This window comes from Megalops cyprinoides, chromosome 1 (genome assembly GCF_013368585.1).
Source record: "Megalops cyprinoides isolate fMegCyp1 chromosome 1, fMegCyp1.pri, whole genome shotgun sequence".
NCBI classification, from domain to species: domain Eukaryota; kingdom Metazoa; phylum Chordata; class Actinopteri; order Elopiformes; family Megalopidae; genus Megalops; species Megalops cyprinoides.
In genome coordinates this window covers 4930045-4954044 of record NC_050583.1, presented here as the reverse complement: position 1 = coordinate 4954044, position 24000 = coordinate 4930045, and the positions used below count along the sequence as shown (strand labels likewise).

Genomic DNA, 24000 nt, shown 5'->3' with positions numbered 1-24000 from the left:
TATGTCAATAAGTATCCGTCAGGTAGTAGTTGCTTAACTAAAATAAACTTATTATCAAACCGTTTTAAGGAAGAGAGAGCTATTTTTAAAATTAATATTCTTATTATTCCAAATAAAATATTCATTAGGGGAAAAGTTATGTTTATAAGCTAGTGCCCAGGTTGGCAGAGCTTAAATTTGGACAGTCTAACTGTAACCTCTCAATTTTATAATTGCATATCATCTCTGCATAACATCTCTGCCACCCATCAAATTAAACAAATACTTATTTAATTGGAAATGTATTCCATATGTTATATTTATCGTTAATGAGCCCGATAAGCCAGTCAACCTTGAATGTGATATTTAAAGTTTTGTAACTTAATACTTCTAAACCACCATTACTTTTCTTATTACATAAAATATCTTTTTTAAGTAGTGAGGTCTATTCTTCCATATGGAGTTGAGTGATGTTCCTTGCATATGTTATGAGGCATGTCTAAGGAAAAGAAGACGTAAACAGATCTTGATGTACCTTTGGCTTTTGACAGTAAAACTCTGGCATTCAGTGACAGATCCTGTTGTAACCACAAATTGAACCTATTTTTAACCTTCTCAAGAACAGGATTAAAGCTGAGTTTACAGCGTTCATTTTCATCTTTACTTATAACGCATCCTAAATATGTCATTTTGTTATTAATAGCAAATCCATTTAATTCTGTTTAGTCACTTTCTTTTAGTGGAAGTAGCACAGATTTATTTTCATTTAAGACTCGATACTAATGAAAATTCATCAATACACCTGATTGCTTTTTTAACCTCTGTACCATTTCTGAGAAAAAAATTGTAGTGTCGTCTGCCAGTTGGCATAGCTAGGAAGTGAAGTCAAGCAAAGGAGGATCATAGAGGTGATTGGGCTTTTGTGCACGCAACATAAATTGCCAGGGCATATTGCCAAATATGTTGACAGTTTCGAACCTTGAACCCTGTATTGTGTATTGGACCGAACTGTGAGCCAGTTGTGTCATTACACCCCTAGAATCTACACAGCTTTATGCTATAAACCATTTTATGACCAGATGAAGTTAAAATAATAAAAAAATGCTTTAAAAAAGCTTTGACATTTAAAATGTTTGCCATTGGTAACGTGACTCAACATCATATGACTGTCATAAAACACACACACACATTACATTTACATTACATCATTTAGCAGACACTCTTACCCAGAGCAACTTACAAATAAGTGCATCACAATGCTAAGAGTAGTTATCAAAAAGTACTACAAGAGGTCAGTAAGATACTTAAGTGCTAAACTAGTGTAGAGGGTTTTTTTTTTATAGAAAATAGGGATAGATGGGGTAGATAGAGAGGAAGGTAGACTAGAGATGAAGCATTAATGTTGAATGTGGTCATTTGGTATTTGAAAATGCTACAACCAAAAATTCAGGGAGTGTTTTTTTTCTGTCCATAGAAGCTTTTCCTCAACTGCCATCATAGACCAAATTGAGCCAGGGGAGCCTGGGGAGGGGGGCGTGGCCTCCAACATGAATACTGAAGAAGGAGGAGAGGAGGGGGGCGTGGCCTCTGAAATGTACCACCCCCTCTGTGGAGCTGTGGACCCACAGAGAAAGAGGTGAGGAGAAAGAGAGAGGGAGAGAGAATGAGTGTGTGTGTGTGCAGGTATCAAAGACGTGCCACAGGCGTCTGAATACGCCAAACGCATTTTCTTAAACCAAGGCCTCAACCAAACTGGAATGGGTTTTCAGTGAAACTGGTGAAAGGGTTTTTGGTGGTTCTGATTTGTGTCAGTGTCAAGTCTAGTATGGGTCCGTTTCTGTCATCTTAACTTCAAACAGAAACTGGCCCATGTGGACCAGAACTTTCCCAACAAATCCATGAAACAATTTCTTCCTGATACAATCCGACCAGGTCCCGCTGAACACAACAAAGGACATGATTAAAATGCACATTTTTATGTAACATTAATACTTGTTTAAGGACACATCACAGCTTTTTCTACATTCTTAATGTTTTACTAGCAACTTGCAATTTCTCTCCACACTGTAAAACCACGTTCAACAAGCATGCCTCAAAAATGTTTTTCACTTTGTTAGCATAACTGAGTAATGGTGTCTAGGTGGCTATTCAGAAACATTGGGTTTAGATTCCTCTGATTTTGGTTCCAGAGTGACAATCGTATACCATAATGTCTCTAATAGAGCTGCTGTCATTAATGTAGATACTGCCATATCACCATAAGTGCTGTAAAATTACTTAGATTTGCCTAGTTATCTGTTGAACCTACTGGTCCATAACTTTATTTTAGCTCTGAATGAGCATTAGCTAGCAAGTATACCCTGGTGTGAAGTAGGCAGATACCTGGTCTGGTTTGCCTGCTGGCCATTAAATGCATTGGAAGATATTTCAGGTCTTCAGAATATTTGGCTAAAAGAGTTTTTTGTGTTAAAAAAGTGTTGTAAACCATCTTGGTAGATGTGTTCATGAACCTGTTGGTAAACAGGACTAGGAGTTATATTCAGTATGTATTTAATAATTAACGTATTTAATATGGGCGGCAGTGTAGCATAGTGGTTAAGGAGCAGGACTCGTAACCGAAAGGGACCCGCTGGGACACTGCTGCTGTACCCTTGGGCAAGGTACTTAACCCACAGTCGCCTCAGCAAATATCCAGCTGTATAAATGGATAACATTGTAAAGAACTGTAACCTATGAAAGTCGCTTTGGATAGAAGCGTCTGCCAAATGAATAAATGTAAATGTAAATCCAAATTAGTGTTCAGGACAGTGCTTGAACCCTTAAGACAGTGATGAAATGTGAGTTTGGGCAGGACCACAGTGTTTCTCTTACTCTCTGCTGGTTTTTAGGGAACAGGCTCATTAGTGTAAGGCAGGAAGTAATACTTTTTAGTTGTATGAAGTGTAGCGAGTAGAACATTCTCACAATAGCTACATGGATGTGGTCGTAGAGGCATTTTCCAAAAATACACATATCTCTGTGTTTACACTGAGGGACAGGAACAAGTGTCCTGTAAGGTGATATTTAAAGCAGTATCTCTGATTTGGTGCCCAGTGTCACAGGCATGTTACTGACCAGAGCAACTGTTCTGAGAGGAGTTTGATGAAGTGCTGTCTGTGTGTGCTGTTCCCAGTGTCACTGCACAGAGAGCAGCGTCCCCGGTGCCCAGCTGTCAGTCTGTGAAGAGTGACCAGTCCATGGACCTTCCCATTTACTTAGGTGGTGGACAGCCTGCCCCTCCTCTAAGGTGAGGTCACACTGTTTAAAGTAAAAGCCTGAATGGGTCCAACTGATTTTCCGTAACACCTCAACCAAACTGGAGTGGGTTTTCAGTGAGAATGGTTGTTTTGGGGTTCTGATCAGCATCAGTGGTGAGTCCTGTATGGGTGAATTTTATTCATCTTAACAGAACGTGGCACATGTGAACCAGAACTGTCCCAAAAATCCATAAAGAATTCTCTGTGGTACAGACAGATCAGATCCATCTGAATAAAACCGAAACATGATTAAAGTTCATTCTTTTCCTGTAACATAAATGTTATTAGCTTGTATAAGTATAGGGACACATCACACTTTTTCTACAATGTTAATGTGTTACTAGCAACTTGCAGTCTCTGTTCAACAAGCACGCCTCAGAAATGTTTTTCACAACATTAGCAAAACTGAGTGAAGACTGCAGTCAGAAAAATTGGGCTTAGGTCTTCTGATTTCTGTTCCAGAGTGCTTCACTGAAGGATTGTTTACCATATTGTATGAAATACAGCTGCCCTCATTAATGTGGATTCTGCTGTCTTACCACAAGCCTTGCGGAAATGTTCAGTCTTATCTACAAATCTGTTGAACTTGTAGTCCATAACTTTATTTAGCTTTGAATATGCATTAGCTAGCAATTATTTCCTCTTGTGAACTAGGTAAATACCTGGCCTGGTTTGCCTGCTGAGCATTCAAGTGCATTGGAGGATATTTCAGGTCTTCAGAATATATGGCGAAAAGAGTTTTTATTTAAAAAGTGTTGTAAAAAATCTTCATAGAAGTGTTCATGAAGCTTTTGTTAAACAATAATGTAAATTGTATTCAGCATGTATGTAATCTGAATTAGTGTTCAGAAAAGTGTTTGTGCACTTCCTGCAAGGCAGGAAGTCATACTTTGTAGTTTTATGAATTGTACAGAGGGCAGTTCTCACAATAGCTACATTGATGTCTTAGCAGAGGAATTTTCCAAAAATCTACACATTTCTGTGTTTAGACTGAGAGACTGGAACTAGTGTGCTGTAAGGTGATATTTAAAGCCCTACCTCTGATTTGGTGCTCAGTGTCAAGTGTCACATATAAAGTGTTCCTGAAGCACATTTCAGCATGTTTCCCCATTCACTGACTCATGGTATTTCTGAAGAACAGGCATGTTACTGATCTAAACAACACTTATGAGCGGAGTTTGATGAGGTGCTGTCTCTGTGTGCTATTAGCAGTGTCACTGCACAGAGAGCAGTGTCCCCGGTGCCCAGCTGTCAGTCTATGAAGAGTGACCGGTCCATGGAGAATCCTCATAATTTTGCTGGTGGACAGCCTGTCCCTTCTCCAAGGTGAGGTCACACTGTGTAAAGTAAAAGCCTGAATGGGTCCAACTGATTTCCGTAAGACCTCAACCGAACTGGAGTGGGTTTTCAGAGAGAATGGTGAAAGGGTTGTTTTGGGGTTCTGCATCAGGGTCAAGTCGAGTATGGGTCCATCTTTTCATCTTAACTTTGAACAGAATCTGCTGCACATGGACCAGAACTGAAATGACTTTCTGGTATGATCCAACAGAATCTCACTGAACAAAACCAAGAACACGATCAAAATGCAACTTTTTATGTAATATTAATACTGCAAGCTTATATAAGTATAGGGATACATCACACCTTTTTCTGTGTGTTCTTAATATTTTACTATCAATTTGCAATCCCTGTATAACTGTACAACAAGCATGCCTCAGAAACATTTTTCACAATGTCCACGTAACTGAATAACAGTGTCCAGACTGCCGTCAGAAGCATTGAGCTTAATTTCCTCTGATTTCTGTTCCAGAGTGCATCATAGAAGAATTGTATACCATAATGTCTCTAATAGAGCTTTGTTCAAATGTCTCTGATGAGCAATCATTCCTTTAACTTAGCACTAGTGCATTCTTTGTGTTTAGTGCAGTCAGCATAAACAAAATACTAACCACATTAAACACAATATGCTAAATTAGTGAACTTATAATGATGATGTAAAAAGGGTTATGCTCGTGATTTGTATGTTGAAAACATTCAATTATTATGAGTGCAGAGTGTCAGAATTATAACATAATTTTGTCCAGTGTTTGGCAAGACATCTGTAACCACATACAGTCACTATGTCTCCGCAGTAGTAAAGATTGCATTTATTATGTGAAGGACACACTCATTGTCACCATTTAAGGAATTTTACAACCTTAGACATTCAGCATGTTCTGAACGAGAGGGCTGGTTGCCCTGACTTCCATGTAACAGTAGGTCTCATTGTAACATGGAAAGTTTGAGCAGCTCTACAGAAAGGATCTATTTTGAAAAAATGCTTCAGATGGTTCATTTTGTCAAAAAGGTTCATTTTTAGACACAAATAACACATGCAGAACTGAGCAGCTAAATGTTCTTTCCCAAACACATGATCCCGCTCCTCAGGGGGGACTCATAAGAGAGCAGCAGCAGAGGGGCTGTAGGCTGGGTGAGGCCCTATATCAGGGCAGCACTGTGTTTGTGTTATCCATGTGTGGTCCCTGTCCAACACATCTCTGCTCTTCCTCACTTTACAACCCAGTCAGACTTCAAACAGTCTCGTGTCTCACTCGCGCTGGTCCAAAGTCAGACGGAGTGTGTCTGTCACCATGTGCTCTTCATGATGATTAACCGAGCTGGTGAGATGATAAGCTAAATGTGCATAAATGAAAGGCAACAGGTCATTTCTGCCAGGAAACACTGGAACATAAAGACCCTTCTGTTTGCTCTGTCTGCTACGTTTCTCCTTAAATCCTACATCCTGGTAAGTCAGTGACTATTTATGAAGCCAAAGTGGGTTCACTTCTGGTAAAATACTCTTTGGAAATAATGAAAGTCCATGATGCTTTTGAGCAGCTGTGTAATCATATAATAACATTTTGAGCTTGTTTCTCCTTTTCATCTTGCTAACTGGGCTCTGATTAAATGTGTATTCCTGTGTCTGCAGTGAGCTGTCAGAGCTCCAGTCCATCTCTGCAGTGTGTGAGCAGATGAGCCAGCAGAGACTCTGCCAGCAGGTAAAGGACTTCACTCATTCACCTGAATCTACCTGCACCTGGAGTCACTCATTCACCTGAATCTACCTGCACCTGGAGTCACTCTTTCACCTGAATCTGCTTGCACCTGGAGTCACTCATTTACCTCTGTCTGCAACTGGATTCATCCACTTGCCTAAATCTCTCCTGGTTTCACTCATTCATTTGACTGTAATCCTCTTATTCACTGACTGGCTGGATTGTCTGTCCTTTAACCCCTCATTCATCTGAATCTGTCTGTCCAGTTTTAAGCCATTCACCTGTCTGTGTCACATACTCACTCATTCATACTCTATATAATTTATATTCAGTCCTTTGTTCATTCATTCATCTGGCCTCACTGAAAAAAAGCTTTAATGTTTCTCCCGGTAATATTCTGAAATTTGTTTTCGATAAGATTTTTCTTAGTTTTCATATAATCTTTTTCATTCTATATTCTTAAGCTCTGGTTTAACTGATGTCTTTATTTCTCTGCAGTCCATGATTGTAGATGCTTCACCCCTGTGTTCCAATGATCAGGACCTGGAAGCAGAAAATAGTAAGATGTTTTTTACTCCATATTTCTTACAAATAGAAAAGGGTTATCTGAACAGGGTCATCTTTTAGAAAACATCGACAATTTATCTCACCCACACCATCACTAGACACAGACACACTACTGCTGTTTAATACCACATAATACTCTCATACCCTTCAGCAACAGTCTGTTCTGAAAATGTGCCCATTTTCGTGCAGAAGGAGTCCAAAAGCAGCTGAAATCCAGTCTGAAGAAGAGCTTTGAGTGCATATTTGAAGGGGTTGCAACATCAGGGAGACATACCCTCCTCAACAATATTTACACAGAGCTCTACATCATAGAGGGGGACTGTGAGGGGGTCAATAATGAGCACGAAGTGTGGCAGGTTGAGACAGCATCCAGGAAACAGACCACAAAATACACTGCAATCAACTACAATGACATCTTTCAACCCTTACCTGGACAAGAGAAACCCATCAGAACTGTGCTGACGAAGGGGATCGCTGGCATTGGAAAAACAGTCTCTGTGCAGAAGTTCATTCTGGACTGGGCAGAAGGAAAAGCCAATCAGGATATTCGTTTCGTGTTTGTTCTACCTTTTCGGGAGCTGAACTTGATTAATGATGAACAATACAGTCTGCTTGGGCTTCTGCATGTCTTCCACCCTGAAATGAAAGGAATTGAAAACATCAAGTCTGAAGTTTACAAAGTTTTGTTCATCTTTGATGGTCTGGATGAAATCAGATTTCCCTTTAATTTCCTACACACCAATGTATTGTCTGATGTAACAGAGACATCCTCAGTGGATGTGCTGCTGACAAACCTCATTAAGGGGAATCTGCTTCCCTCTGCTCTCCTCTGGATCACCTCCCGGCCGGCAGCAGCCAATCAGATCCCTTCTGAATACGTCCACCGTGTGACAGAGATACAAGGTTTCAATGACTCACAGAAGGTGGAGTACTTCAGGAAGAGATTAAATGATGAGAACCAGGCCAGCAGAATTATCTCTCACATGAAATCATGCAGGAGTCTCTACATCATGTGTCACATACCAGTCTTCTGTTGGATTTCTTCAACTGTTCTGGAGCGACTGTTTGTTGAAGCTGACTGTGGAGAAATCCCTACAACTCTGACTGGAATGTATACACACTTTCTGCTCATTCAGTCCAGCATCAAGAATCAGAAATATCAGGGAAGAAATGAGATAGATCCACAAAAGCTTCTGGGCCTGGATAAAGACATGATTCTGAAACTGGGGAAGCTGGCTGTTCAACACCTGGAAAATGGCACTCTCATGTTCTATGAAGAGGACCTGAGAAAGTGTGGCATTGATGTCACTGAAGCGTCAGTGTACTCTGGGGTGTGCACAGAAATCTTTAAAGAGGAGTCTGTGCTGTATCAGAAGAAAGTGTACTGCTTTGTGCATCTGAGCATCCAGGAGTATCTGGCTGCTTTGTCTGTGTTTCACTCATATGCAAGCAAGAATATAAAGGTATTGAAGTCCATTTTTGGTCAAAAATCTGAAGTCACTCAATTGTATCACTTGCATGAGAGAGCTGTTCAGAAGGCCTTGGAGAGTAAGAATGGGCACCTGGACCTTTTCCTGCGATTCCTTCTTGGCCTCTCACTGGATTCAAGTCAGAACCTTCTCAAAGGCCTTCTGACACAGACAGGAAGTAACTCAGAGAGCATCAAGAAAACAGTCCAGTACATCAAGAGTTTGGAGATGAAGGATTCCTCCCCAGAGAGGTGCATCAATCTGCTCCACTGTCTGGCTGAACTGAACGATCATTCACTTATGAAGGAGGTTCAAAAGTTCCTGAGCTCAGGAAGTCGTTCTGGTGAATGGATCTCACCTGTGCACTGCTCTGCCCTGGCCTATATGCTCCTGATGTCAGAGGAGGTGCTGGATGAGTTTGACCTGCGGAAATACAACACCTCAGACGAGGGGCGCAGGAGACTGGTTCCAGCTGTGAGGTGCTGCAGAAAGGCTCTGTGAGTATTAACATGAGTATCTCCTTTCAAACATACCATGGTTATCCTGAAAACATGCATATTAGAATATGATAGTGTATATTTAGCTGTACCATGTTGCTATATAATCAAAATCTCATTCGATTTTCCTTTTAATGCTAAAACAATTGCAGAATCACAACTTTTTAAAAAAATCAAGTAAAACTATTATGGACATTTATAGTGTTCATATTAAACTGTTTGTACAGGCAAGAAAGTGGTAAATTAGTTGAGAAATATGGCCTGTGTCCACCTTAATGTTACATTGGAATATTGAATTGCTGAGTGGAATTAATTTATACATTTTCCCTAAACATCATGCCATCCTATTTCTTGGGAGTGGATAAAATCTTTTCTCAGCATTTTATTCAGTATGAAAATATTGTCTAGAATATGCAACATTTGCAGGTTGGATTATAAATATGTGTCACTGCTTTATTACGGACCACCAGATATGTTCATTATTGCTGCTGTTGCTGTTACAGCTGTAATGTAGGGCGGCATCATTATAATCTAGGGGCATCATTTATAAAGTGTGCCTGCTCCCAAATTTCATGCTAAATTTTGCATGTGCAGAAAGCCATGCCAGCGTTTTGACTTAAAAACCTTGATGTGAGAATGTGCGTACTTCAGTGCAGACTTCAGACCAAGCGTACAAATAATTCTTTTGGCTGAACAGGTGTGTTACAGATATGAGTTTTCCTATCTGTAAACATGACCCTCTGAAATAGCAGAAAAGACAGCCTTAAAAGAGGTGGAAGATGTACCTGTTCAAGCGACAGAACTGTGTGAAATACACAGGCAAATTTTCAGTACAAATCTGATAACTTTCAGAAATAAATATTCTATAGAAACATTTACATCAATATCATTCATATTAATACTTGATGCAGTTCAAGCAATTTATTAACAGGTTTTTGGTAGGGCTGGATGCAAATATTCGACAATTTGGATATTTGTTCGTTTGTGTAGGTATTTGGTTTTCAATTTTGGGATTTGGATACTCGGTTTTTTTGCTAAATGTAGGCTATCAATAAAGGTGAACTGCAAAACACATTTGTCAGCACATTCTTGTACTGTATTTATACTTTTTAATTGCACTGTTAAAATGTGGAAATATATACCATCTCAGCTTGGGCGCCTGACATCCCTCTCACTTACAGCAGTGAACGTCACGTGATGGGAAATAAAAAGTAGCTGGCAACTGCCGAGCTCGTGCTTTGGGACTTGAACAGAGGGTCTAATTGTTTCGACCGCCCCCCTAGCTAAGTTTGTCACCCTGGGAGGACGCAAATTTCGTTTCAATGTATGTGAGTAGTGAGAAATGACAATAAAGAAATTATAAATAAATATAAATCTCACAAATATAAATCTTAATTCTTCATTTTGTTGGATCTAGTGTGCTGTTTCTGTGCTTCTGTTTCACAGCGCTTTGTCAGCTGCTGTCTCGGATTCGGAGCCTATTATTATGAGCATTTATGTAGGTCTATAATTTATCCATGGTAAGAAAAATTGTCACAAGCTGTTATTATTTCACAAAAAGTGCATAGATAGGGCCTCATTCAATCAAACCCCTCGGTGTTACAAGCATGCATAAAACACACCAAATCTTTTGGAAAATGTGTATTTTATTAACAAATAACAATACAAGCAACAATACTGTAGAATAACAGAATCCTTAAAAATTAATTCCTTTATTTAAATGGAAAGACACGTGTTGCAGCGCTATGCCGTCTATCTCAGCCAAGAACGGAGAAATGTGTGGCTGAGTCCTTCCCGAGTCATCCTCAGCTCCCCCCCCCCCAAAAAAAATGGTATTCAGGACAGCCCTAGTTTTTGGATTGATCCACAATTAAGAAATGAACGGCAATGTAATTTTGACTGATGTGGTAGCATGGCTATGAAAAACTAATTGTTTTCACTGGTGTGACAGTTTAACAAAGGCATGATATCCCTGTGTGTACTATCTGTACTGTAGGTGTCTGTTGCTCCACTTAATGCACTAGCACTTTTGGAGGATGTGGCTAATGGTCCCTTACACCATGAGCATTCAGATATTAGGCAGACTTTATGGTGCATGAGTATGAATGGTACAGCACTGCTTCTTCCTAATTATTGCATGCTGTTGATCCCAGCACTGGAGAGCCCAACTAGATGCAGTATTGCTGTACAAGTGCAGAGGCAAGTCCTCTCCACCTGTGGTTTTCTGGCCACAGGGAGCTTTCAGAGGGAGCCCAGTGACAGGTCTGCATGTCCCATCCCTAAGAGGCATTATGGCTGATGCACAGAGCGGCATCATTCACATCACAACACAATATACTCACTTCCTCTACACTGCAGAAACACACATCACAATATACTCACTTCCTCTACACTGCAGAAACACACATCACAATATACTCACTTCCTCTGCACTGCAGAAACACACATCACAATATACTCACTTCCTCTACACTGCAGAAACACACATCACAATATACTCACTTCCTCTGCACTGCAGAAACACACATCACAATATACTCACTTCCTCTGCACTGCAGAAACACACATCACAATATACTCACTTCCTCTGCACTGTAAAAACACACAACACAATATACTCACTTCCTCTACACTGCAGAAACACACATCACAATATACTCACTTCCTCTACACTGCAGAAACACACATCAGCAGGACATCAAAGGGAATTTACAGTTTGAACATTTTACCTGCACCTCATTTACAGTAAAATACATTTTTTTCTTGGGTGCGTCTCACACTATGAGCCATCTTCATTTCTTCGGCTGTTCCTTTTGTTACACAGAACAACATGATTAGATTCCAAGTTTTACTGAAATATTTCATATTTTTATGTTGTGATAAGCTGTAATGGGCTGTTTGAAAACCCATTAGTTAAAAATCACATCATCAATTTTTAAGAATCAGTTTCCACTCATTTATCACTTGTAATACAAGACTCAATGGAGTACACTCAGTAAGGCAGCACAATGCTGTTCATTGTTTAAAGCTTGTTCAATATCAGTGACTACTACAGAAGCTGTAGTTTTACAGCTGTCACCAGACCTAAATGCTTACTGTGCTTCACTGTATTATCATGTAAGGAGTGTTTTATCTGAGCTTTAACCTCAGCACTATGTTCAGCTGAGCAGTAAAGCTTAGAGACAGGTTTAGTAATTAACTTTTCAGCCAGTTTTAAAAGGCAAGTGTCCAAGATATTAGTACCAGCAAGATATTAGTACCAGCTTTCTGGGTTCAGTGTCTTTCAAGGCCTTACAAATTTTGATTCCGAAAATTACTTATTTTTATTAATTTCATTACTGTAAAACATTCAGCACAACTATTTATATGAATACATATTGCAAATTATCCTTATGGTTTCTTGGATGCTCCATACAAATTTCAACCCAATCCAGTGAAAAATAAGCAATTGGTGAGGCTTATAATACACATACAAAGAGTCGCAAAAATGATGAAATTTATCTCAGAGGGCCAAACTTCAAAAATTCATTACTAAAAAAGTATTTGGAGTAGAGCTATAGGATTTTGCGAGGTCCCATGAATTTAATAGAAGTTTTTACATGAATTTTTTCGAGAAAATCCATGACATGAACTGGGAAGAGTTCTGAATTCTGGGTGAGTTGGCATGGAATGACTCATTTACAATTTCTATATGTATTACATTTATACAGCTGGATATTTACTGAGGCAGTTCTGGGTTAGAGACCTTGCCCAAGGGTATAGTAGCAGGGAATCAAACCAGCAAACTTTTGGTTACAAGCCCTGCTCTTTTATCATTATGATACACTGCCACCTGATCTTGCTGAGGGGAATACCGGGTTGTGAGGATGGAAGCAGCAGCAGCAGGTGGCTGGGTTATCAGGAACCTCAGGAGTAGCAGAGAGTCTCACAGCAGCAGCACTGCAGGCAGACGCAGTAGCAGTGATGGAGGATTTAGTCCTGGGAGGAAGAGCAACACTTCCACAGACACGGCACTACAATCAGTGCTGGGATGGTCACTGCTGTAAAAGTCATTAAAATAAATGGTATCAATAGGAGATAACAAATAAAATGCTGTTAATGTACTTTGATACTAATGTACTTTGAAGTTAACTCTGTAAAAGCTTTTCAGGGTCTTCCCATGCAGATGTACAGGATCATTTAGTTACTTTTCTCTAAGACACAGTTTTAAGTAGAAATGCTTTTGTTGTAGTGAATATTTGATCATTAATGCTTTTATGCTTTTTGTCTTTTTAGACTCAGTAACTGTAACATTACAGAGAAGTCCTTTGAAATTGTGGCCTCAGCTCTCCAGTCAGCCACCTCACCCCTGAGAGAGCTGGACCTCAGCTACTGTAACCTGGGAGAATCAGGAGGGAAGCTAGTGAGTGCTGCACTGATGAGTCCAAACTGTAAACTGCAGACTCTGGATCTCAGCTACAATAACCTGGGAGAATCAGGAGTGAAGCTGCTGAGTGCTGCACTGATGAGTCCAAACTGTAAACTGCAGACTCTGAGGTGAGTGATGCTGCTTGATAATCCTGATTCATCAGCATTTTTCATATTATCGTGATATTATTAAAATGTGCTGAAAATGTTCAAAAAGTACTGATACACAAACTCAAATCATTTCACCAAGTTTTATACTGAAAATCACAAATAAAATTAGCAGCACTATGCACTTTTTTGTTTGCATAAACATTAAAATAATAACATAGCCAATACCTTCAGTAAACATATGAAAACTGTATCAAATGTGCATTTGAGCATATGCAATGTGTCAAGGCTCAGGCAAGGACTCAGGCGCGGACCACGGGAGTTTCGGGTTCCAAGCGTCTTAAATGAAATCGTCAGGCAGATCACTAAACAGAAACAGGCAGGGTCGAAAACCGGAAGGCAGTCCGTGGACAGAACGAGGATCGGAAACCAGAGCAGGCAGGGTCGGGAACCGGACAGGCAGGCAATCAGGCAAACGTGGCAAGGCGGCAGGCAAAAACGAGGTCAGAGTACGAGCAGGGTCGAAAAACGAAGAACACACAGACAGAAGCAAAAAGCAAACGGCGGGGACGAAACAGGAGAAACACACTGTGACGAACTAGCAACAGGACAGGGAAAAGCAGGGAAGATATAGGGCAGGGCTGACGAGGGGATGGGAGACAGGTGTGCAGGCAATCAGGCGGGCGGAGACCGGGCGGGGAGCGGGGCAGGACTAAGATACAAGGGAAAACAAAAGCACATGGGCAAGGAAAACAAAAACACAACAGCTAAGGAGGCGGAGCACTGACACAATGACCCCGTGCAAAATTTACATGAATACAAATGAGTCTTAAGAAGACAGTGATAGTAATTGCAGTGAGCCCAACAATTGACGTAAATACAGAGGAGTATAGTGTTTCTCCACTTTTACAACCAATTCGACGACTGTAGGATTTTAAATGAACAAGCTATGTTGGTTGGGTGACAAAACTACGTAACGTGTTACCGTGTGCAATGGGCAAATAGAGTCTGCAGACACGACGCATAGGCCTACAGCAGCAGAACAGAGCGGAACAAATATTATTATTAGGCCTATTACTGTTATTGTTGCTAAATATGCACATCAAAAGAAGGCGATAGGCTAGCCTACATCTATTCTGTCTGTTAAAATGAATTACCATACAATAGTCTACTAGATCATTTAACGTGAGTTTTTCAAAGCACGGTAATCAACCACGATTTTAATGATAATAAAATTCGAAACGCTAATACTAACCATCAGGAACTTTACCGTGGAAAGTGTTGTGTAAACTAGTTGTGTGACGTATGACGTGAAGGGTCATGTCCAGGTCAGGGAAGTGACGTAGGGGACATACGGAGATCTAGAAAAAAAAACAAGAGAGTTCAATAAAAGTTCAAGAACTTTATTAAGCTTTATTAAGCTTTGTAGCCGTGTTCTGATTCCTTCACCATCATAACATGGTGTCCGAAGTGTGTGCAATACCACGCGAGTGAGTGCAGCCGTCGGGAGTGTATTTTTTTTTGGTGGTGAAAGTGAACGTGAGACGAGCCGTCTTCGAAGTGTGACCTACTAACATGCAGCTAGCGAGCCTGTCCCAAGCAACAAGATGAGCACAGCAGGGAGAGAATCTGAGCAAGGAAAGGGGTGGGCACCTGCCACACCACAGCCTCTACTCAATGTACCGACAACTGCCGCTTTCACTATCCAACCACCCGAACCATTTAACCTTGCAAAACCGCTGGAGTGGGAGAAATGGATAAGACGTTTTGAAAGATTCTGACTGGCTAGCAACCTCTATCTCTCGTCTGAAGCTAATCGGGTAAACACCCTCATCTACTGTATGGGAGACGAGGCAGATGACATTTTGCGGGGACAAAATCTAACTGGTGCCCTGAGACAGGAATACAGCTCTGTTAAAGACGCTTTTGATAAATATTTTGTCCCGAAGAAGAATGTTACGTATGAGACGGTACAATTTAAAAGAAGAGTGCAGTAAGGAACTGAAACTGTGGATTCATTCATCACTGCTTTGTATGCACTAGTAGAAGGCCCACTTCATGATGAATTGATTTGTATTTGTACTATACCATACTATGTCCTGAAGACAAGACTCTGGCAAGACTCCAGAAAGCAGGCATCACACTGAATCTGGAAAAGTGTGAGCTTAACCGAACTGAGGTGAACTTTTTAGGTCATTGGATATCTGCCAGTAGTGTGAAACCCGACCCAGAGAAGACAAGCGCTGTGCTGGATATGAGAGAGCCGTCCAATGTCAGTGAACTGCGTAGCTTCCTGGGCATGGTAACTCAGCTACGGAAGTGTATTCTTCATTTGGCAGAGAAAGACAAGCCATTAAGAGACCTGCTCTCAAAGAAAAATGCCTGCTTCTGGGGCAGTGCTCAGCGGAAAGCCTTCGATTGCCTGAAACGGGAGCTCTCATCCCCTCCTGTTCTGACCCTGTATGACCCTAACAAGGAGCTGAAACTGTCAGCTGATGCGTCTTCATATGGGCTGGGGGCAGTTCTCCTGCAACAGGAAGAGGATGAATGGAGGCCGGTTGCATACGTCTCTAGATGGTTGACAGAGACTGAGCAGCGTTACGCACAAGTGGAAAAAGAAGCCCTTAGTTTGACATGGGGATGTGAAAGGTTTAAAGACTTCCTCATTGGACAGCATTTTAAGCCTGAGACAGACCACAAACCTCTGGTGAGTCTGTTTGGAGTTCAGGCTCTGTGTGAACTATGTCCGTGGATCCAGAGATTCCGTATGAGACTTATGACATACTCCTACACAATCCATCATGTTCCCGGTAAGGCATTGCTTACAGCTGATACACTGTCACGTGCAGCCTTAAACAACAGTGACACAGCCAGCAGGATACCTAAAAAACCTAATGGAAGATACAAATATCTATGTGGACTGTATCATGAGTAACTTACCTGCCAGTCCAGCTTACCTTGCAGAACTCAGAGAACAGCTCAAAGCTGACAGCACCTGCTCACAAGTCATGACCATGTGCCAAACCGGATGGCCAGATTACAGCACTTTGAGTGGCGTTCTCAGACAGTACTGGCAAGAGAGAGCAGTACTTACGGTACAGGATGGACTCCTACTCAGAGGCTCCAGACTGGTCATACCCTCAGCAATGCTAAACAGTGTCCTGGAAAAAGTGCATGAGGGACATCAGGGTGTAGTGAAATGTAGAGAGCGTGCCAGAGAAACGGTTTTGGTGGCCAGGGTTGAGTGGTCAGTTGAATGAGCTTGTTTTGCGCTGCAGAACCTGTATCAAAGAACGAACCAATCCTGCGCAGCCATTCATGCCGTGTGAGTTGCCTGAAAGACCATGGCAGAAACTTGGTGCTGACATTTTCACATTAGACCGTAGTAACTATCTGCTAGTTGTAGACTACTACTCACGGTTCGTGGAAATAGCAAAACTCACCCCCCCATGATCTGAAGATGTAGTGGTGCACCTCAAATCAATGTTCGCCAGACATGGCATCCCAGAAATCTTTGTTTCGGATAATGGACCTCAGTTGTCATCATGTAGCTTTGCTCAGTTTGCAGAGGACTACGGATTTGAGCACAACACCAGTAGCCCTAAATATCCACAGAGTAATGGTGAGGCTGAGTGTCTGGTCCAGACAGTGAAAAATATGCTCAAGAAAGCAAAAGACCCTTACCTGGCACTGCTTGCCTATAGAGCAACACCACTAGCCAATGGCTACAGCCCTGCACAGCTACTGATGGGACGTAGACTCAGGACGACAGTTCCTCAGCTTCCTTCAGTGCTGCTTCCAGAGCGCCCCAACAGAGAAGAGATAGCTTCAAAGGAAAGGGAAAGGAAACAAAGGGATGCTGAACGGACGTGTGGATGGCTGATGTGAAAGCAGAGGGGACTGTTCTCTCACCCCATGCTGCTCCAAGGTCTTATTTAGTGGAAGGTTCACATGGAGTAGTGCGTAGGAACAGAAAACACCTCATACCTATGCAAAATAATGGAGACAACACGACAACAGTCAGCCAGACAGGAGAAACTTCAGAGGTTCCTGTGCAACAACACCCACCTCCACAGCAGGCTCCTCCAAAGCCACACTTGTCACCTGATCATCACTCACTGTCTGTCACCAGAACCAGGAGTGGCAGAGAAATAGTCAAACCTCAGAGACTGGATTTATAGAGCTGAAAGAAGAGCTGAACAGTTGTAATGTAATAGTTCGAAATATGGTTTAGTGAATGGAAACTGAAAGAGTAATTTTGAGTTGTGTGGGTTTCCTGAGTTTAAGTACATGTTGGTTACAATATTTAGTTAATGATATCTTTCAGATATTTCTGACAAAGGGGGATGTTGTGTAAACTAGTTGTGTGACGTATGACGTGAAGGGTCATTTCTGGGTCAGGAAAGTGACGTAGGGGACATACGGAGAACTAGAAAAAAAGACAAGAGAGTTCAATAAAAGTTCAAGAACTTTTTTAAGCTTTGTAGCCGTGTTCTGATTCCTTTGCCAGCATAACAGAAACCAATTTAACTTACCTTGCATTTGCTATAAAGTAGCGGGTGGTGGTCACAAAGATGACTCAAAAGATTTTAAGTATTGCTCCCTTTCGCAGCGATTTTCTTTCTGCATGTTCTGCTGACAGGGTGACCATCTTCAGTCAATCCCTCAGCACTCTTATAAAAACCAAAATACGACCACACTTCAGACTTAGTCGTCTTAGAAGGCTGAAAAATCTCTGGAGCGCTGTCACTGCCTTCCGCCATGTTTTCTTTGACACAAATCAAACCCACGTTGCATGCTGCGCCTGAGTCTGGGAGACTTGCTAACTTTGGTTGTTGCTGGACAGTATTTAATGTGAGTTTTTCAAAGCGCTCTAATCAATCGTGGTTTTAATGATAATTAAAATTTGAAACGGTAATACTATCTGTCGCGAATCTTACCGCGGTTTACCGTGAAACCGGTACCCGTTTCATCCCTAGTCTGGTCATATTGAATAAAAGAGAAATAAATGTTTGTAAGCTGAGGCTGAGTAACCCCTGACTGGCCATCATTCTCTCATGAGTGTCTTCAGTCAGCTGTGAGAAAAGACCCAGGGCCAAATTTACTAAAGGATTCTGTGTGCAGTGCTGGCAGTAAAGGCTACAGAAACATTTGGGAGGAAAGGGTTAAAACTGCTCAGTTAATAGATACTTGTGTAACACCGTGGGTGAGTAATGTTACAGTAGAGAACAAATCAAATCCTAGTATCTTCTGATCTGGCTTGTCTGTGGAGTACGCTGGGCTAGTCACTGGATGAACGCATCTAAAGTAAACACCCACTCTAGGTCCGGTTACGGAGGAATAAGAACTCAATGACAATTTGAGTAAGGAAAAACAAAATATTTCCGACACATTTATTATCAGCCACATAAAGCTCAAATATCCTCACTTTTAAATATTTACAGTTCAGTATAAAAACAAAATATATCTCTCAAGGTAATGGCAAAAGAAACTTTCCCAACCAATTTGTTATTTGATTTGCTAAGAGTATAAAAATAAAATGAGCGTTCTTTTACTCGTAAGGTCTTTAACTAAAATCTTACTACTCTGGTACCAGGCTTTGTTCAAAACAAAGATCTCTGTTCAAAACAGTTTAAATGGCAATTAGTCTGTCAAAACCAAATAGAACAATTTATTTGTGAAACGCTTCACACCCTCACAAAGAAAAATAAATCTCATAAATACCATCAGTCTCCTTGACTTTGCTGAAAGACGATTCCCTCTTGATGCAACCCTGTTTTTGGAATCACCAGTTGCATGTTAGGCTTGTCTCACTGCAACAGCCTCTGGACACTGAGGCAAATGCAATCCTCTGATACACTCACATGCAGCCAGCAGCTATTATTCACACTGCATGTAACACAGTGCACTACTGTGAAGTGGGCCATAGGTGGAACTCCACTTGTGTGATCTGAGAAACTAAATGCTCCTTTAGCCAATCAGATATTCCAAACAAATGTGGGGTAACAATGATGTGTCTGCAGGGGGTGATGGTATCAACAGCTGAGAAGCACATTCGGATGGCAGGTATGCCATCTGCCTGCAAAACTTATGGGTGGGTGGAGCGTTTTCTAGACCTTTAGAACACCAAGAGTTAGACTCTTTTAGGGATTTCCTACAGAAATAGCCCCAAAGTCTTTTAAGCAGACTTGTGATTCTGAACTCTTCTAGAACTCTTCTTTGTGCTGAATTCATTTGTTGAAATGCAGACAATGCTGTTCACCACAGGCTTGTTCTGTCATAGTAGCAGAAAAGGTATCAAATTTGAGGAGTGTGTGTATTTATATAATGAGCAGAGATTCTGTCTCTTTTTCTCCACAGACTGGGTTGCTGTAATCTCACAGAGGGCTGCTGTGATGATCTGGCCTCAGTCCTGCGCTCACACCACTCAGAGCTGAGAGAGCTGGAGCTGAGAGACAATGACCTGCAAGATTCAGGAGTGAGAGCGCTCTCTGCTGGACTGGAGGATCCACACTGTAAACTACAGAGACTGGGGTGAGGAGCACAATAATGTACAGTCAACTCCTGATTATCTGGGCTAATGGAATGGAGCCATGGCACAGATAATCAACAAAATGTTACTTTAATCTTTTTATGTATATCTACCATTTAAATAAAGAAATAACCTTTAGTTTGAAATAACATGCTCTTAGAAGATGCACAGTACAACAAATCCAAAGTTTCCATTTGAATGGCTGGTGAGTGTTAGACTGAGCCCTTCCCCCAACCCTCCCATGTGACAGGAAGGGTCTAAAAGCACTCTGCACTAGCTTAGCATGTAACTCAGTATCTTACTGACCTCTTGTAGTACTTCTCGATAACTACTCTTGCATAGCGATGCACTTATTTGGAAGTCACTCTGGGTCAGTGTCTGCTAAATAACGTAATGCAATGTAATGTAAAAATAGCAGAAAAAATCAAATACATGAAGTATTAAGGCAGGATCGCTTTGTTAACCAGTACTTCCTATATCTCAGGTTCTCTAGAATTCATCATTTTAAATGCTGTTGTCAAAGCACACAGGACGGGGAGAAAAGTTCAGCTTGTTCTAATCCCATTGTCCTTGGGGGAAAATAAATTGTAAAATAAATTACTCAGGAATACCCATGTGTCTTTAAGCTTCTATAACTGTCATCTTGACATAAATGTTCTTATTTTTCCATTGTTTAAACTTTTGTCACTGTTAAACAGATGAAATTCAGATGTCAGTCATTTCAAAGATTGAAAGTAGTTTGTGTGAGAAATATAGATTCTGTCCTTGAGCCCTGCATCTAGCCTAAGTTGTACAAAGCTGTTGATATACACAGTAGATGTTAAGGCTGAGACTCGGGAGGGCAGATCAGATGTTTATTGTACCCCTTTCCAAGCTCTGTAACCAGCCCATAGCCACTCACCCAGTGACTCCCCTGTGATCTTTCCCTCATAGAATGGGGTTGCAGACAAGAGTATATGTGCACATTTAAACTGCATACTGAGCCACCTGGTACTGGCAGTGTCAAGCATCCATACTGTCATTGCACAGAGCTGGGCTGCTGTCAGTAATGATACATTTACATTTACCTTTATTCATTTGGCAGATGCTTTTTATCCAAAGTGACTTACAAGTGAGGCTGAAATGTTAAAGATGAAGTAGTTCTAGACCATCCAGTTGTTTGGATGGATCCATCTACCCTACCAGATAAATCTGGATATGAGCTTATCAAGTGAGTTAAACATGGGTTTGGGCTACAAAAGTGTGTCTGGAAGCGGAACAGGAGTCTGAGGAATAGATTCAGGATAACTGACTCTGCTGTGTCCATTAATGTGACGGCCAGCATGGACCAGCAGGTCAGATCACCCTTAGCTTTGAGTGAGTGATGCCATTCTTAGGCCACCTGAAACACCATGAAGATTTCACCTGGGGAGTAATCAGTGTATTCATCACCAATGCCTGTGTTTTGTCAACATTTACCTTGTAACCTCAGTAAAATCCAAAATTTCCAAGGCCCGTTGTTGGCTTAGAGATTGAATTTGAATTGAAAGGGAAGCATATTTATGAGAGGACATTGTAATGTCTTCATTCTTACTTACTGTTTGTCCTAGGATTTGTCCTAGGTTCTACACTGAGGGGAATGAAAGCAGGGAAGAGGGAAACCCTGCCTTGGGCCCCTGCCTGGCTGGAATGGTTGGGAGAGGCTGTCATTTACTGCTAGCTGTGATTGTGGGGAAGAGTACAGAAGCGGAATGAACTTGATAAAATTCAGACTAAATCCAAGTGTTTGTAATGTTTTAAAAAGAAATGGTGAAGACGCAGGGCCCAGTGCCTTTTCAGCATGCAGTGCTAGTGCCACACATGCTACAGACTGGGATGTAACATTAAGGAGCCTACGGATATTAGCACGCCGCTGGGGGATGGGGGGTCCTGGCCCACCTGCCCACCCCTCCACCCCGCTGGAAGGAGGCCAGTTTGTTCTGCTCTTGCTCCCAGTCGCTGTCGGCAGATGATGGAGCTGGTTTTGAGCTCGGACTGTAGGGCTCAGCCTGTGCTTGGAACAGGCGTCTTTACTGTCTGAGTCCCGTAAATGTCTCCTCTTAGAATACCTTTGTTTCAGGAGCTTTAAATTCCTCTGCACTCTTTCTGATAATAAAGAGTTAATAGCGTCTCAGCTTCATTGAGCTGGGCTAAGCTGGCAGCAGATGATTTCCCTTAGTGTTGCTGTTCCAGTCTCCTCATTTGCTTTTCCAGTGCTAGACCTCCACTGCTTGGCCTCTCTGAGGGTTTTTACTGATGCATAGGTGACGAGTTTCCCTCTCAGTTTTACTTTGGCTGCCTCACCCATGATACTAGGTGGTATATATGAGCTGTGGTTAAACTCCATGTATGGCATAAACGTAGCTCAAATGTGGGCTTGAAAGCTAGTTTCACCTAATATTGACGTTTTTAATCATCAGTGACCTGAAGAAAAACATTGACCAAAGTCTAAAACTAGATTAAGGGGTGAATGCACCAACATTTTAGTTTGATTGTAAAACAGTTATTTTAAAACATTGTTTAAATACATTTATCCTCACACTGTCACAGCAAGCAGAGGTCAATGGTATTTTGTCATGAATATAATGTCGCGAGGTTTATCAAATAATTTCAGTTATTATCTCTAATAACCAAAACTGTATGGGTAAACTGAATCCTCTCTTCTTTATTCATCTATCCCCTGGGTCCATGCACCAGAGATGAAACTGTGGAATCAGTTGTAAATGTGCACTTTTTATTGCATTATTATACTCATAATTAGTAAGAGACCAGTGATGATAATGGAGGTATTGTTCTGTGGAAAGAAATTTAATTAAATATAGCATCAGGGCATGTTCTCTTTGCATACAATGCACTCTCATCTGGTCGGTCAAGAAGTGACCAGATGTGATGACTTGACCAATAAGAGGAGAGTGCACATTGTATGTGCAGGGAAAGGTCATGTGCTTTACCTAATTACAGTATTGATCAGTTTAACCTCTAATGGCCCGTCCACATTTAAAGCGTTTCGCTTGTCGCCCGTCGCTGACAGTTGGTCAGTTGGCGACGTGAAGTGGCAGGGTTCCAATGGGAGCGAAGGATATCGTTGACTGACAAGGTATCCTTCGCTCCCCTTGGTAGTCGCCTCAATTGTGTTGCCTCAAAGTTGAGATTTAAACTAATCGGAATCCTCCCACTTCACTTCGCCAACTGTCATTTCGCCTGACATCGCTGCAAGTCGCCGAATTTCATTAACATTCCATGGTCTCTCGTCGCTTAGTCTCTTCCAGTGTGTACGGGGCTATACTTGTCATTCATGCTTGCTGTTCATTTTTTTGATGGTCAAATGGCATTTTTTGCAAGGGTCCAACCCACATGCATTAATATAATTATTGTTCTCTGCTGCAGTCTCCATGTACTGAGTGTCAGATATTCTGGTAATTTCTCCTGCTTTTCCTCCAGAGCTGTGACAGTGAAGAGCTCTTCTCTCCTTCTCTCTGCAGGCTGTCAGGCTGTCTAGTCACAGAGAGAGGCTGTGCTTCTCTGGCTTCAGCTCTGTGCTCAAACCCCTCACACGTCAGAGAGCTGGATCTGAGCTACAACCACCCAGGAGACTCAGGAGTGAGAGCGCTCTCTGCTGGAGTGGAGGACCCCAGCTTTAAACTGGAGACACTGCTGTAAGCAGAGTTCTGCTCCTTTGTGTGTGTAGACGTCTGGTGTGTTAATGGAAAACCTAGTGAGATGTGTAAGATGGTGGCCAGTGTTCTCATCTGATCAGTAGAGTCCTGGCAGTGTGTGGAGCTCTCCCATTGTTACAGAGCTCTGAGTTTCCACACTGCACTTCATAGGCAGAACGTCTGTGTCTCTCAGTCTCTGTTCTTCTGTTCCTACAGTGTGGACCATGGAGGAGAGATTAGGCTCAAAGCAGGACTGAGGAAATGTAAGATACACACACACACACACAGCAAATGTGTGCGTGAATGTATATTTGCGTGTGTGTATATGTATGCGCGTGTGTGTGTGTGTGTGTGAGTATGTTTATGTGTATTTGTGTGTCTGTATGTGTGTGTTTGGGTGTATCTCTATGCATATGTCAGTGTGTGTGTGTGCATG

At 41.6% G+C, this 24000-nt stretch overlaps 1 protein-coding gene across 1 annotated transcript in view; it reads left to right on the top strand.

The window, feature by feature from the left end:
• The first annotated feature begins 6246 nt into the window (after positions 1-6246).
• The window catches only part of LOC118775552 (protein NLRC3-like), a 20845-nt gene continuing 3091 nt past the window's right edge, over positions 6247-24000 (top strand). The window contains exons 1-8 of the mRNA XM_036525529.1: positions 6247-6313; positions 6809-6869; positions 7070-8843; positions 13119-13145; positions 13212-13379; positions 19719-19892; positions 23391-23564; positions 23781-23827. Of these exons, the coding sequence (XP_036381422.1) occupies positions 6287-6313; positions 6809-6869; positions 7070-8843; positions 13119-13145; positions 13212-13379; positions 19719-19892; positions 23391-23564; positions 23781-23827 (2452 nt within the window). The 5' untranslated portion in view covers positions 6247-6286. The remainder of the gene's footprint in view (positions 6314-6808; positions 6870-7069; positions 8844-13118; positions 13146-13211; positions 13380-19718; positions 19893-23390; positions 23565-23780; positions 23828-24000) is intronic.